Genomic DNA, 14,124 nt, shown 5'->3' with positions numbered 1-14,124 from the left:
TGAACCAATCAACATTCACCAGTGCCTAGTAAACATTTATAGAGCTGATGCAGTTGATGTCAGCACAGTTAGGAGATGGGTTCATTAATTTCAAAGTGGCAAAATGTGAGTGACAAAGCGCGCTCCAGACATCCATGCAAAGTCACAATCCCGAAAAACTACATGCACCTTGATCAACTCATCCGCTCTGGTCAGCAGATAACGGTGAATGAAATGTATGCAGAGTTGGATGTTGGTGTCAGTGCACTGGACAGTGGACACAATGTTGTCATTGTTTACAACACAACAACACTAAGCAACACATAAGTTTGAAGACAACAGAATGTGTGGCAAAGTTCAGCTGGACAGTGATATCTCACCCACTGTATAGTCCAAACCTAGCATCGTCAGACTTCTACTTGTTTGGGCCTCTGAAGGACGGATTACATGGGCAGTGTTTCCCAGACAACAACGCCATCATCGCCACTGTGAAAAAAATGGACCGCCTCGGCAGGCACTGACTTTTACAAATCAAGGCATCAAGGCTCTTGTTCATCACTGGCAAAAGTGCTTTGAGAATAGTGGTGACTATCTAGAAAATAAACTATGGAGCACAATAGGTCCACTCGTTTTAATGGTGCCACTCTCATCTTCGTAGCTCTTCAGATTTTTTAGTAAAAGAACAAGAGGCATTACTTTTGGAACAATCATCATGTATATTTATTTATATATATATATATATATATATATATATATATATATATATATATATATATATATATATATATATATATATATATATATATATATATATATATATATATATATATATATATATATATATATATATATATATATATATATATATATATATATATATATATATATATATATATATACACACACACACACACACACACACACACACACACACACACACACACACACACACACACACACACACACACACACACACACACACACACACACACACACATACTTCCAAAAACCAGACCAGTTTCTCTCCAATAGTCCATCTCCACTGACTTGACACTCACGCCCTCTCAGGATTAAATTACATATTCCATTAAAATAATACCAATGGGATGTTTCTGCTATCGAAGAGGAATGAGTGATGAGAGCTTGGTAATGGCATGGTACAGGTGAGTAATTGTGGTCACTGTGTTAGCATGGTTTTCTTCAAAATTGAGAAGTCTGTATGTAAAGCAAGCTTCTCTCATAACTGAAGGGGGCAAAGTCACTACTGGGACACTCTGCTTCAACTCTCTAACTATTTTTTCTAGAGCAGCCTTTGATGACACCACTATATAGGGATTGGAACCTTTTAGTTTGATTAATACCTTTTGGTTTTCCACCATATATTCTACATCTATCTTATTATCTTTATACCAAAGAATTGTTTGCATACTTTTCTTTGCTTTAGGATCTTTAACGACAGCGAGATTGAGCAATTTACACACTAATTCCATAATCTTACTACTATACATAAATGATACAGAGATCTCACAGAAAGGGTATGGATACCTTCTGAGACCTGACCTCAGAGCTGAAGTTACACTTGCATTACTGCCTGCTGCAGTCCCAACATCAAGTCTTGAGGAGCTTGTACTTAGATTGCATTCTGGTTCTACAAAGTTCAAAACATCAACCTGAACTTTACATGCTAGAACTTTACACATAGCCCAAGATGATGTGAAGCCTTCCAGCACAAGGTAGGCCAGTATCTCTATGTGTCCTGAAGCACTGGAGAAATCAAAAGGAGGTAAGGTCAGCATTGTATTATAAACATTTGATCTCAGCTGTTCATCTGTAAGTTTGATGCTTGACACTGACTTACCATTACTTACATTGATGACCAAACATAGTGCCCACCATCTTCCCCTTAAATCAATATCAGCTTCAGCTTTTCTAAGTTGTAGCTTGGCAAAATAGTCTTTGTTTTCCAAACCTTTTTCCACTCTAACAGAAGGTAAAAATACATATTTCTGATCTGCTAGCAGCCTTTGTGCTAAACTAAGCTGTTTAATGTACAGCAAGAGTGTCTGGATAGCCTTTCCTTCCACATTTACAATCTGTGAGCATTTTCCAATTGCTTTCATTATATCATTAACTGTGTGAGGAAGTTCTGTGTCATTATCTTTTACAGATTGTTTCCAGCCTTCTGCACCATTCTTTCCACTAAGGATGTCCCAAGTACAAATATATTGCCTACCATCACATGAGTACATTTTAATGTTTTCTTCACATGAAATTCTAATGATCCCACGAATACACATCTTGCTGCTTCTCAAAACAATTTTACCCTTTTCTGAACAGGAAACATGAGATAACCAACACATAGATCCATCAGAGATCAGCAACATGTTTTGGTGACCACAGCATGTTAGTGGGACTGTTGGCAGGGATTTGGTGTTCCACAATAATCCAGCATACTGAGACTCTTTTCCATGAAACCCTTCTTGGTATCCACTTCTTCCAAAACTGATTGTAGTCCCTTTACTGACCACAACTATAACTGATTTGTTGTCAACTGTAAAAATGTGAGTAAAATTAACAATTATCATGAACAAGAATAAGACAGTTGTTTGATTAACAAACAAGAAAGCAAAAATGCATTCACACAAGGAATCAATGAGTAATAATAAGTACAGGTTTCTTTTTAAGAGCAGCATTATGGAATTACCTTCCAAAATTCCAGTCCATAAAATGGATTGAACCATGTGGCAAACTGCAACACACTGACCAGGCAACTTGCAGTGAGCAGCCATGACTGTTCCAAGGCCACACACAACTAGAGCAGCTGATGGAGTATTTCTGGATCCACTGGATTTTGTGAAGGGTACTGAATTTTTAAACAATGCCTTTTCTATTGCAGTGTCTAGGAACACAGGGTAAAGACATCCACCACACTGCAACAAAGAAGTGATGTAATACAAGGAAACCTGATCACACTGCAGGAAAGGAATACCTATAAAACACAAATGAAAATTGATGAACTACTTTCTTTATCTAGATATACAACATAAAAAATTTTTAAGGCTTTACAGTGCAGGCAGTATTGCTCTTGTGAAAATTTATCACCACAATACTTTACAAGTTAAGAAGAATACATATAATAATAATAAGTATCATATATCCATTATTCTACCTTATAGTAAATTATATTGGTTACTTTATTAAAAAGTCCACAATTTAGGTCTTTTTCTTTTCTTCTATACTATAACTGCTCTCTCTCTCTCTCTCTCTCTCTCTCTCTCTCTCTCTCTCTCTCTCTCTCTCTCTCTCTCTCACTGTTAATAAATAGAGGCCATAGATATGTACTAAGACTTTTCTATACTTAGCATGTACCAATGCTCCATACTCCTTTCAACCTTCTTTCAAAAGTGTAAGACAAGCATCAGTAATGTTCTATCGTTGATGTGTCACATTCATGTAATAGCTTTATTATAGCTTTACAGCCTTCAGTCACTCTCATGGTATGTTACAGCGGAAGCTAACTTTCTACAAGTATGCAAAGGATGAGGTGCAATAGTTTCTGAAGCTGTCCTGTTAGTTTACACATGCCTGCTATTGAGGAAAGTCACCTTTCTTCATGTGTGATTTTGACTCGGGTCAAGAAGAAGGAAAAAGCACAGATTTTACTGTTACAGTTAGCTTTAATTTTGAAATTTATTTCTGTGTGGTTATCAAAAACTGTTCATGGTAATTTGAAATTCTCATATGGCTGCTATATTTAGTCTTCCTAATCCCTTAAAAACTTGAATTTCAAGATACCCAGGCTTACTGAGAGATATATGGACATTTTAGAATACTATATATAAAATGGCAATGAAAATGTCAAAATAATTAAAAATCTATGAATATGCATTGACATTCTGTAAAATAAAAGTAACTTTTATTTCTATGAGTTCAGTTAATGTAACAGTACTAATAATCATAAAGATAATCATAATTAAGATAAAAGTACCTTGACAGTGGACAGGCATGAAGTGCCATACAGCATCTTCTGCTTCCCTCCTTCATCAGTCAGCCAGTGAAGCCTCAAGCCCATTGGCGATGATTTCAAGATCAGCCTACACCCCCCATCAAGCTGACAGTCAGACACTACTTCACCACTCAGTGACATTATCAATCACATCCAAGTTCTGAAATGAAAAGTAATATTTCAGCTAAACAATATAAAACAAAAATATCTCAATTTTATGTAAATAAATCTACCCAGTTTTCAAATTGTCCGTCAAAGATTGGGTAAAATATAAGGTAGAAATCAAATTCACATCCTTTTATCGTCCTCCATGTTTGTTAAGACTGGACAAAGATATCAAGTGGAAAAAATGGGAATTGTTCTTACCTACGGCTCTTACCTAATGGGTTTCCCAGATCTCAAATATGGATAAAAGCCCAGGAAAGTCACACTCTGCTGATGTGCCAGCTCTTACATACCAAGTAACCCCAAGTTAGATAAAAAAACCACACACACAGGAGACTGCATCATAAGTAGCAACATGTATTAGTCATAGTAATCAAATAATAAATCACCAAGATGGGATGCTAAAACAGCTTTAAATGTATTGACATTAGTATGTGAGATTACAAACTCAGGGAGGGAATTTTGGACACCAATATTACCCATAGCAAAGGAATGCTTCCTAATAAGTATCCAAGTTAGCATGAACATAGGATAACTTGATCTGGAGATCTCGAGTGGAGAGTTGGAGGAAAGAAAACAAATCATTGAAAATCAGAGAAGATTTACTATGAATAATTTGCCAGAATTCTATCAAATCGCATTGTAATAACCTCCCTTTTACAGAAAATAATTTAAACCCCTCAATCACTCAAAATAGGAAAAATTCTCGAGACCACTGTAACATTTGGTCCAATGATATTGTACAAATTCAAGTGCCTTGACATCACCAACATATCCTGGATTCCACACAGCTGAGCTGTATTCTAACATGAACTTCTTAAGAAATATACAGAGTGGACATTAATTTAACATCACAGTTGAAAGTTCAATTTGATACATTATTTGCAAAAGCAGATGCTTTATATACAATTGTAGAAATGTGCTTATGAAGCTTTAATGATATATAAATAAAAAATAATCAAATCAAATGTTAAATCTTTTTCAAGTATCATGTCATTTCCCAAGTAATAATGAGACAAATTTTCATTAGCACACCAATCTATGTATGTTTTCTATGAAAATAAAGAGAGATTCATTCTCAATCCCCAGGAACCAACTACTTGGTGCAGTGTATTAATAAATATATGTGTGTGTGTGTGTGTGTGTGTGTGTGTGTGTGTGTGTGTGTGTGTGTGTGTGTGTGTGTGTGTGTGTGTGTGTGTGTATTTACCTATTTGTATTTACCTATTTGTGTATTACAGGGCACAAGCTAAGCTCTCTGTGTCCTGCCTCCTTGGCCACTCCTGTCATATCTCTCTTTCATCTGATTGACACACACTGCATCAACGACATCACTGCTCAGTTTATTCCACTTATCAACACTACAATGCGGGAAACTGTACTTTCTCACGTCATTTAAACAGATGTCTTTTATTAGTTTTTTTTCCATGTCCTCGGAGATGATTACTTGTGGTCACCTTCATCGACTCTGTCCAATATGTCAATCTTGTTCACCAATTTATACATAGTTATCATGTCTCCCCTTGTTCATCTCTCCTCTAATGTGGTCAGCCCCAGTTCCCTCAGCCTTTCCTCATAGTCTAACTCCCTGAGTACTGGTACCATCCTTGTTGCCAGCCTCTGTACCCTTTCCACCTTCTTCACATTTTTCTTCATATGCAGTGACTAGACGCAAGCTGCATATTCTAACTGGGGTCTTATTAAAGTGCATAGTATCTTCTTCATCATTCCTTCATCTAGGTAGTGGAATTCTTGTTGCTAACCTCTGCACTCTTTCCAGTTTCTTGACATGTTTCTTCATGTATGGTGACCAAATTATTGATGCATATTCCAACTGTGGCCTAATCAGGGTGGTCAATATTTTCTTTATCATGTTCCCATCCAGGTAATTAAATGCCCATCCTATATTTTGGAGTATGTTGTACGTTTTTCAAAATATTCTATTAATGTGCTTTTCTGGAGACAGATTACTCTGTACAGTCACTCCCAAGTTTTTTTCTTCACTGACTTCAATTACAGTCTTCCCCCCCCCAGCTGGTAGTCTTTATATAGTCTATATTTACTTCTACCCATTCTCATTACACAGCTTTTGTTGGTATTGAATTCCATTTGCCACGTCCTGCTCTATTCATACATTTTGTCCAAGTCCTTCTGCAGTATATTACAGTCATGCATATTCCTCACTCTCCTCATAATCTTTGCATCATCTGCAAACATATTCATATAACTTCTCACTCCCTCTGGCATGTCATTTATATAGATCAGGAACATGATGGGACCAAGCACCGAACCTTGGGGAACTCCACTGGTTACCTTCCTCCACTCTGACTTCACTCCCTTCACTACCATCCTCATTTCTCTACCTGTCAAATAATTTTTCATCCACTCCGTCAGATTTCCCCTTACTCCTCCGATACTACTTAACTTCCACATCAATCTGTTATGTGGTACTTTATCAAATGCTTTTTTTAAGTCTAGGTATATACAATCAACCCATCCATCCCTCTCTTGTAAAATATCGACCATTCTTGAATAGAAACAGCAAATTTGATACACACGATTTCCCTTTTCTAAAGCCAAACTGTTTCTCACTTAGTATTTCTTTGTTTTCCAGGAACTCACACCACTTGCTTTTGATCACTTCTTCACATATCTTACACATAATGCTGGTCAAAGAAACAGGTCTATAATTCAATGGTTCCATGCGACATCAACTTTTGTAAATTGGTACTACATTTGCCCTTTTCCATTCTACTGGCACCTGTCCCGTGTTGATAGATGTTCTTGTTAAATCTAAAATTGGATCTAGCAACTGCTCTTGACATTCTTTTAACATTCTTCCAGACACACCATCTGGTCCCATTGCCTTGTTAACATCTAATTGACTCAAAACTTTTGCAATGTCACTCTTTGTTACTATAATTTCTTGCATCCATCTTGTCACAGGTAACATCCGTCGATTGAATTGTGTTTCTTCTGTGAATACTTTGCAGAAATTCTCATTCAATTTTTCAACAATGACACTTGTATCTTCATATATATAATCTCCAACCTTTAATTTATCAACTGTTTCTTTTTCTGTAATTTACCATTAATGAATTTATAAAACATTTTGGGATCACTTTCACAATTCTCCACTATTCTCTGTTCAAATTCTTGTTGTGCCCTTCTTCTCACTTGAACATATTTATTTCTTGCATTCCTATATGCTTCTCTCTCCACTTCCTCATTATTTCTCTTGTATTTTTCCCATGCCTTTTCCTTCTCCCTTTTTGCCTTGTCACAGGTTTTGTTAAACCATTGATCTCCCTTTAAGATTTTCTTAGTATATTTTGGCACAAAGTTCTCTGCGGCCTCACTATATATTTCCATAAATTTTTCATATTTTAACTGCATGTTTGTTTCCTGGTACATTTCAGACCAATCCACATTTCCAAAGTAATTTCTCAACTCCTTATATCTTCCCTTAGCATAATTTAGGCATTCCTCCTTGTATCCAACTTCATTATCTTTGCTGAACCCCACCTTTACCTCAAATTTCAATAATTCATGATCACTCTTCCCAAAGGACACTCATGCTCAATCTCATTTTCTAGATTTACTCCTTTGTGAATATCAAGTCCAGTCTCGACGGGGCATCACCCCTCCTTCCCCTTGTTGGATGCCTCACCCACTGTGTCATCAAATTTCCCACCGCATAATTTAATAGCTGCTCACCCCATTCTCCACCATTCCCCACTTCAAATTCTTCCCAATTGACGTCTTTACAGTTGAAATCTCCAACTATAACCATTTTTGCTTTCTTTGCAGCTTCATTTCTCATTCTTTCCAATGTGCTTTCCACCATACTATTATACTGATCATTTGACCATGCACTTGTTTTTGGTGGTACATACACAGTTACAATATTGATATCTTGCCTTCCATCAGTCACCACCGCACCCACCACTTCCTCCTTGTCTCCTCCAAGGCACACATTTTGCCCTATTAAGTCTTTTCTTGTTAACACAATTATTCCACCTCCACTTTTATTCACTCTATCTTTTCTCCACATTCTATAATTTCCCCCTCCAAACCAATCTATTTGTATATTCAGTCTCAATTTAGTCTCCACTATACACATAATATCTGGTTTATCCCTTATCAGATGGTCCATACACTCTAATCTTTTTGATAGGAAGCCGTCTATGTTAGTATAATTATGATACTCTTATGTCTTTCTTCCTTATCTGCTCCTTTGTCTGGTCTTTTACTCCTCTTTTGTCCACCACTTCCACACTTTGTCATTTCTTATTTTCCAAAAAACTTCTTCTTTTCTTCTTCTGTTCTTGCCTCATTCCTCTCTCTCACCTCTGTCACCATTTCTCTCATCTTAGTCCTTTCCTCCTGCGACATATTTCTTCTTACGTAAATCATGTTTGTCTCTTGAGAATTTTTCAGCTTCCATGCATTTCTCAATACATGCTCAGCAGCTACTTGGGATTTTAATGTTATCTTCATGGCTCTAGACTTTCCTTCTTCATACTTTCCCAATCTCATATATTCCTCAACTTCTCCAAATGCATTTTCTTCTTCCGAGATCTTATTCAGCATGGTCTTAATCTTCTCTTCCTCCTTAATTTTTCTCTCCTGCCAGTTTCTTATATTATCTTCCTTTAATCCACTCACTACCACACACTTTTTCTTTTCTGCAATGTTTCTCACCATTGTCTCCTCTTGCTGTAGAACTTTAACAATCTCCCGTTGGGCCAACTCACTCTTTTCTTTTTCTTGTTGTTTAATTATTTATGTGTGTGTGTGTGTGTGTGTGTGTGTGTGTGTGTGTGTGTGTGTGTGTGTGTGTATATATATATATATATATATATATATATATATATATATATATATATATATATATATATATATATATATATATATATATATATATATATATATATATATATATATATATATATATATATATATATATATATATATATATATATATATATATATTATATATATATATTACACCCTGTTTGTGAAATTGCCCATTTCATGAAATGGGCAAACCCAATTCATGAATGAACCTAACCTAACCTAACCATTTTATGAAATGGCCACTCCATTGCACATTTCATGAATTGGGTTAGGTTAGGTTAGGTTAGGTTAGGTTAGGTGAGGTTAGGTTAGGTTAGGTGAGGTTAGATTAGGTTAGGTTAGGTTAGGTTAGGTTAGGTTCATTTCATGAATTGGGTTTGCCCATTTCATGAAATGGGCAATTATATATATATATATATATATATATATATATATATATATATATATATATATATATATATATATATATATATATATATATATATATATATATATATATATATATATATATATATATATATATATATATATATATATATATATATATATATATATATATATATATATATATATATATATATATATATATATATATATATATATATATATATATATATATATATATATATATATATATATATATATATATCTTTGACAAGACTGAATCAATAGTAGCCCTGATAGATTCTCTACTAGTCAGTTGAACTTGTAGATATAACTTTGTCACCAGTACAATTCTTTGTAAAGCACTGAATTTTATTGTTAAAATAATTGACATATAATAAAAATGGGGAGACCAAGCCCTGATCCCTGAGGATCTCCACTAAGTATCTACAAACTTTGGACAGCTAGTTTTCTTCTTAACAATAACTTTCATCTGTCTTTCAGTTAATAACTCTTTTATACAGTTTAGAATCTTCTCTTTAATTCCTAATTTCAATAATTTCTGAACCAAAAAATTGTGACCTACCACATCAAAAGCTTCACTAAGGTCAAACAAAATTAAGTCCCTTAGTCAACCAAATAAGCAATGTTATCATATATGACAAACTGATCTTTGGTTCACCTACCAGATCTAAAACCATACCAATAGCATCCAACAGACTATTAGTATTTACATATGAATATATAAAATTAACCAGAATATGTCCCATACATTTAACAAAAACACAAGTTAAGAACACTGGTCTGTAATTCAATGGGGCATAATGAAATCCTTTCTTGTAAACAGATACCACTAATGAAGGCTTCCAAATCAATGGTAACCAACTAGAATTCAATAATTTACAAAATAATCACCCTAACATGTTATAATAGACTATCTGCGGATGACTTCAACAAACAATGATATCACTCATCAGGACCTACTGAAGAACTAGGACTTAACATCATCATGAGATAAAATCAAATCTGTTATGTAGTCAAATTCCTAAAAAAAACCCAGGAGAATCAAAGGCCACTACATTATAAACATATAAACATTTGTTACCAGATTTCTTCTTTGACAATCTTTGGTAACAAATTTTTGACAGAATTTTTATAATGTAGTGTTCCCTGATCATTCTATTTCTTTCAGGAATTTAATCAAATTAAAACAGATTTGATGTCTCATGATGATGTTAAGTTAAATCCTAGTTCTTCAGTGGGTCCTGAATAAGTTAAGTCCTTGTTTGCTGAAGTCATGCTCTGATACTTTATAGACTGAGAATCAATAATAATCTGATCAGGTAAGACATTAAGGAGACTAAACCTTCATCCAACTTTCTTATTCCTTATGTAAATGAAAAACAATCTGGGATTATGCTGGAGATTACCAATTTAGTATTCTCCATGTTTCAAGTCATGAACTTTTCAACTTATGCTTATGCCTACCTCTCTTCTCCAGCGATCTTAGGGAAACTGTGGGATATCAGGGTTTTGGGTGGGGATCATTAAATCAAGTGACACGTTGCAAAACAGGTAAAAAATAATCAAAATCACATAAAAAATATATGAAAATACATAAATTAGCTACACCTTTAACGGTGGCAGTGGCGGCGGCTGAGGCAAACGTTTTTGTTATTGCTGAGCAGTGTTGCCAACAATTCATTACATTTTGTATATGGGTTAGAAGTAAGTTAGGTTAGATTTGGCTTAGGGTTTGGTTAGTAACCAGGGAGGGTTCGTGAGTGCAGCCCCCCTCCTCCCCAGCTAGTCTACGAAGACAGGGATCCAGAGGGGCACAGCCCCTTGGCTAGTCTAAAGTGAATCATTGACAACACTGCTCAAGAAAAACACAGCAACGTTTGCCTCAGCCACCACCACGACCGCCTTCAAAGCTGTAGTTTATGTATTTTCATATATTTTTATGTGTTTTTGTTGATTTTAGAACTGTTTTGCAATGTGCGTTACTTGATTTAATGCTCTTCGACCCAAAAACCCAGATTTCCCACAGAACATTGGGGAAAAGAAGAAGGCATGGGTTGAAAAGTCATAACTTGAAAACCACGCATTTATGACAGAGGTGAAGTAGAACATCAATTAGTTCACTATATATCTCACCAGAAACACATAAACCACATCAGAAAATCCTTGGATGAGTGAAACTGAAAATTGACCAAAAAATTCCAGTACCAGATTGGTAGTAAATTGGTTCTGTGATCAACCGAATTATGCCCATCTGATTGAATATAGGAAAAACATCTTTCACTATTAGTGTGAGGAGCTTATCAAGTAGATCATCACATCATTTAACAGTTGGTAAATTGAAATACTCTAGAATTACAATATCTTTTGCAATACAAAAATCATAAAGGAAAGCAAGTAATGACTATTTCATCAGCCAGATTGGTCAACACACAATCAACATATAAAAATCAAACTCACAAAGACAAACAAGAATAACATTTGGAAGAGACCCTTCCACTTCCTAAAAATTCAAAATAGATACAATATAAACCCATACGGTACCTCTTAATTAGGAACAATACCAAAATTACCTTTCCTAAATTATCCATAACCACAAATATCAACAAACAGATAACAACTAAATTTCACTCAGCCCCGGCACATACAGATCCTTGTCACCCATTAAAGTATCTACATAAACTAATTAATTTTGCTAGGAATTAACATTAACAAGGGCAATATTCAGAATTACTAGGTTTCCATCATTTGTTCAGTATTTTTTCTTGTAAGGAGTTAACAGGGCATCTTCCTTACTTTCAATTAACATTTTACAATAAAGTGATATGTGAGTCTGGAAAATCATTACAATTAGGACAGGAGAGGAATAATATTTAAACAACATTGGCTTTTAGATCCAAAGGTTATAATAGGTTGGGTTTGGATTAATTCTGTATTTGATTACTGCTCTCTTCACTGTGTGGATCACTTCATAGAGTGTTATATATATATATATATATATATATATATATATATATATATATATATATATATATATATATATATATATATATATATATTCAATGCCTCGAGATGAATAGGCTAAAGTTCTTTCTTGCAGAGGGCATTAAACAGTTACTGCTAATATTATTTCCATTATCAATTTCCCACTCTACTGACACATAAACCCATGATTATATTTCAGTCCCTCCCAGTGACAGCGCACCCAGGTATTCACCTCCTCCAGCTTAACTGCCTCCACAACAGCCGCTGTCACTATAGACGGAGGGTTGTGTTAGGCCTCTAATTACCTCAACTCACTGATTTCCACAGGTTGCAAGTATTAGAGGCCTTTACAAGGCATCCACAAGCTCGAGTTCAACATGATGCGACCTGTTGATCGTTGAGTGCTGCTGCTGCTGCTGCTGTGTGTAAGTGTCTGTTTGTGCCCTGACCACCACAACGGGTAAACGGATGCACTGATTGCCTCTGACTAATCTTAGGTTGTCCAACTGTTAATTTGAATGGATGTGCAAACTGTTGAAAATGTGACCACAAAGTAAACAAATACAAAGCTACCACAAATCTGTTCTCCCGCGACGGACGGTTGTCAAACTAGAGGCGCACAATTATTTGCTATAAAATGTTAATACTACAATACTGCTGCACCACGGAAGTCAAAACTTCGTACGAATTTGTGTTATTGTTTCTTATGTCAAAATATTATCATATTTTCAAAGAAACTTGTTTTATAAATTTATAGCTCCATTTTTGGCACTGTCTCCGAGAAACCGTCCCGCGCGCTCGCCTCGATTCCTGGCTCCCCCTTCGCTGCTCCTCCATCCAGCGGATTTCGTCACATTAAATGAGAAATATATGGTATATAATTTTGTTTTTGCGCAGGTGTTCCTTGAGACATGTCATGTATTTGAAGGGTTACTCAAGGGTAAAAAGGTTGAGAAATGCGGCCCTATTCATTACCATATATTCTCTCTCCTTATTCGTTTCCATATTTCTCTCTCTCCTAATTCGTTTTCATATTTCTCTCCCTCTGACCAATAGCGTGGTTTCATATATGTGACGTCAAATCATCTGGGTGGAGGAGCTGCGAAGTGGGAGCTGGGAATCGAGGCGAGCGCGCGGGACGGTTTTTCGGGGACAGTGCCCCATTTTTTGTATTTCTTACCAAGATTTCTCACCAAGATGAGGATCTTGATCCCTCATCAGTCACTTCTGCATCTTCCAATCAAAACTACTAATGTTCCGCTGGAGGACTGTAGGACGGCTGGCTAGTTTTAGATGCAGAACATACTCCATAAAGACCTAGCTAACAATACTCATAATGATGACGCAGGAATTGTTCAAGCAAATGCTTAAAGGATTGGAGAGATTCAGCTGACAACTATTTCAGGTAGAGAATTCCAGATGTTGGCAACTGATAATGAGAAGAAACAACTTCTAACGTCAGTGGAGTGATGATGGCACTTAGAGCTTCAAACTGTGGCCCCGGCCTTGTTCTACTCAAAGTGGCTCCAAAAAATAGACCATTTAGTTGAGGACTCAAACCACTCAGAATCTTCCACACTTGAATCAAATCAGCTCTCAGCAATCTACCCTTAACAGAAAACAATTTCAGCCTAGATAATCTTTCTGAATATAGTAGGTCACTAAAACCTTCAACCTTTTTAGTCCATCTCCTCTAAACAGATTCTAACGTGCGTAGGTACATC

At 35.6% G+C, this 14,124-nt stretch overlaps 1 protein-coding gene across 3 annotated transcripts; it reads right to left on the bottom strand.

Moving 5' to 3' along the window:
- Positions 1-883: 883 nt before the first annotated feature.
- On the bottom strand, positions 884-12,976 carry LOC123515050. Of its 3 annotated transcripts, none has more exons than XM_045273444.1 (4): positions 12,633-12,976; positions 3,968-4,145; positions 2,684-2,909; positions 884-2,530 (listed from the first exon to the last, which is right to left on the bottom strand). In XM_045273444.1, the coding sequence occupies exons 2-4, from the start codon at positions 4,124-4,126 to the stop codon at positions 1,095-1,097; spliced, it is 1,821 nt and encodes a 606-aa protein (XP_045129379.1). In that variant the 5' UTR covers positions 4,127-4,145; positions 12,633-12,976; the 3' UTR covers positions 884-1,094. The 3 variants fall into 3 exon arrangements, with proteins under 3 accessions (XP_045129379.1, XP_045129376.1, XP_045129378.1); XM_045273441.1 differs by having other exon boundaries at positions 12,706-12,976; XM_045273443.1 differs by having other exon boundaries at positions 12,716-12,976.
- Positions 12,977-14,124: the final 1,148 nt, after the last annotated feature.

Source organism: Portunus trituberculatus, chromosome 38, assembly GCF_017591435.1.
Source record: "Portunus trituberculatus isolate SZX2019 chromosome 38, ASM1759143v1, whole genome shotgun sequence".
Taxonomy (NCBI): domain Eukaryota; kingdom Metazoa; phylum Arthropoda; class Malacostraca; order Decapoda; family Portunidae; genus Portunus; species Portunus trituberculatus.
This window is presented reverse-complemented; position numbering and strand designations above follow the sequence as displayed.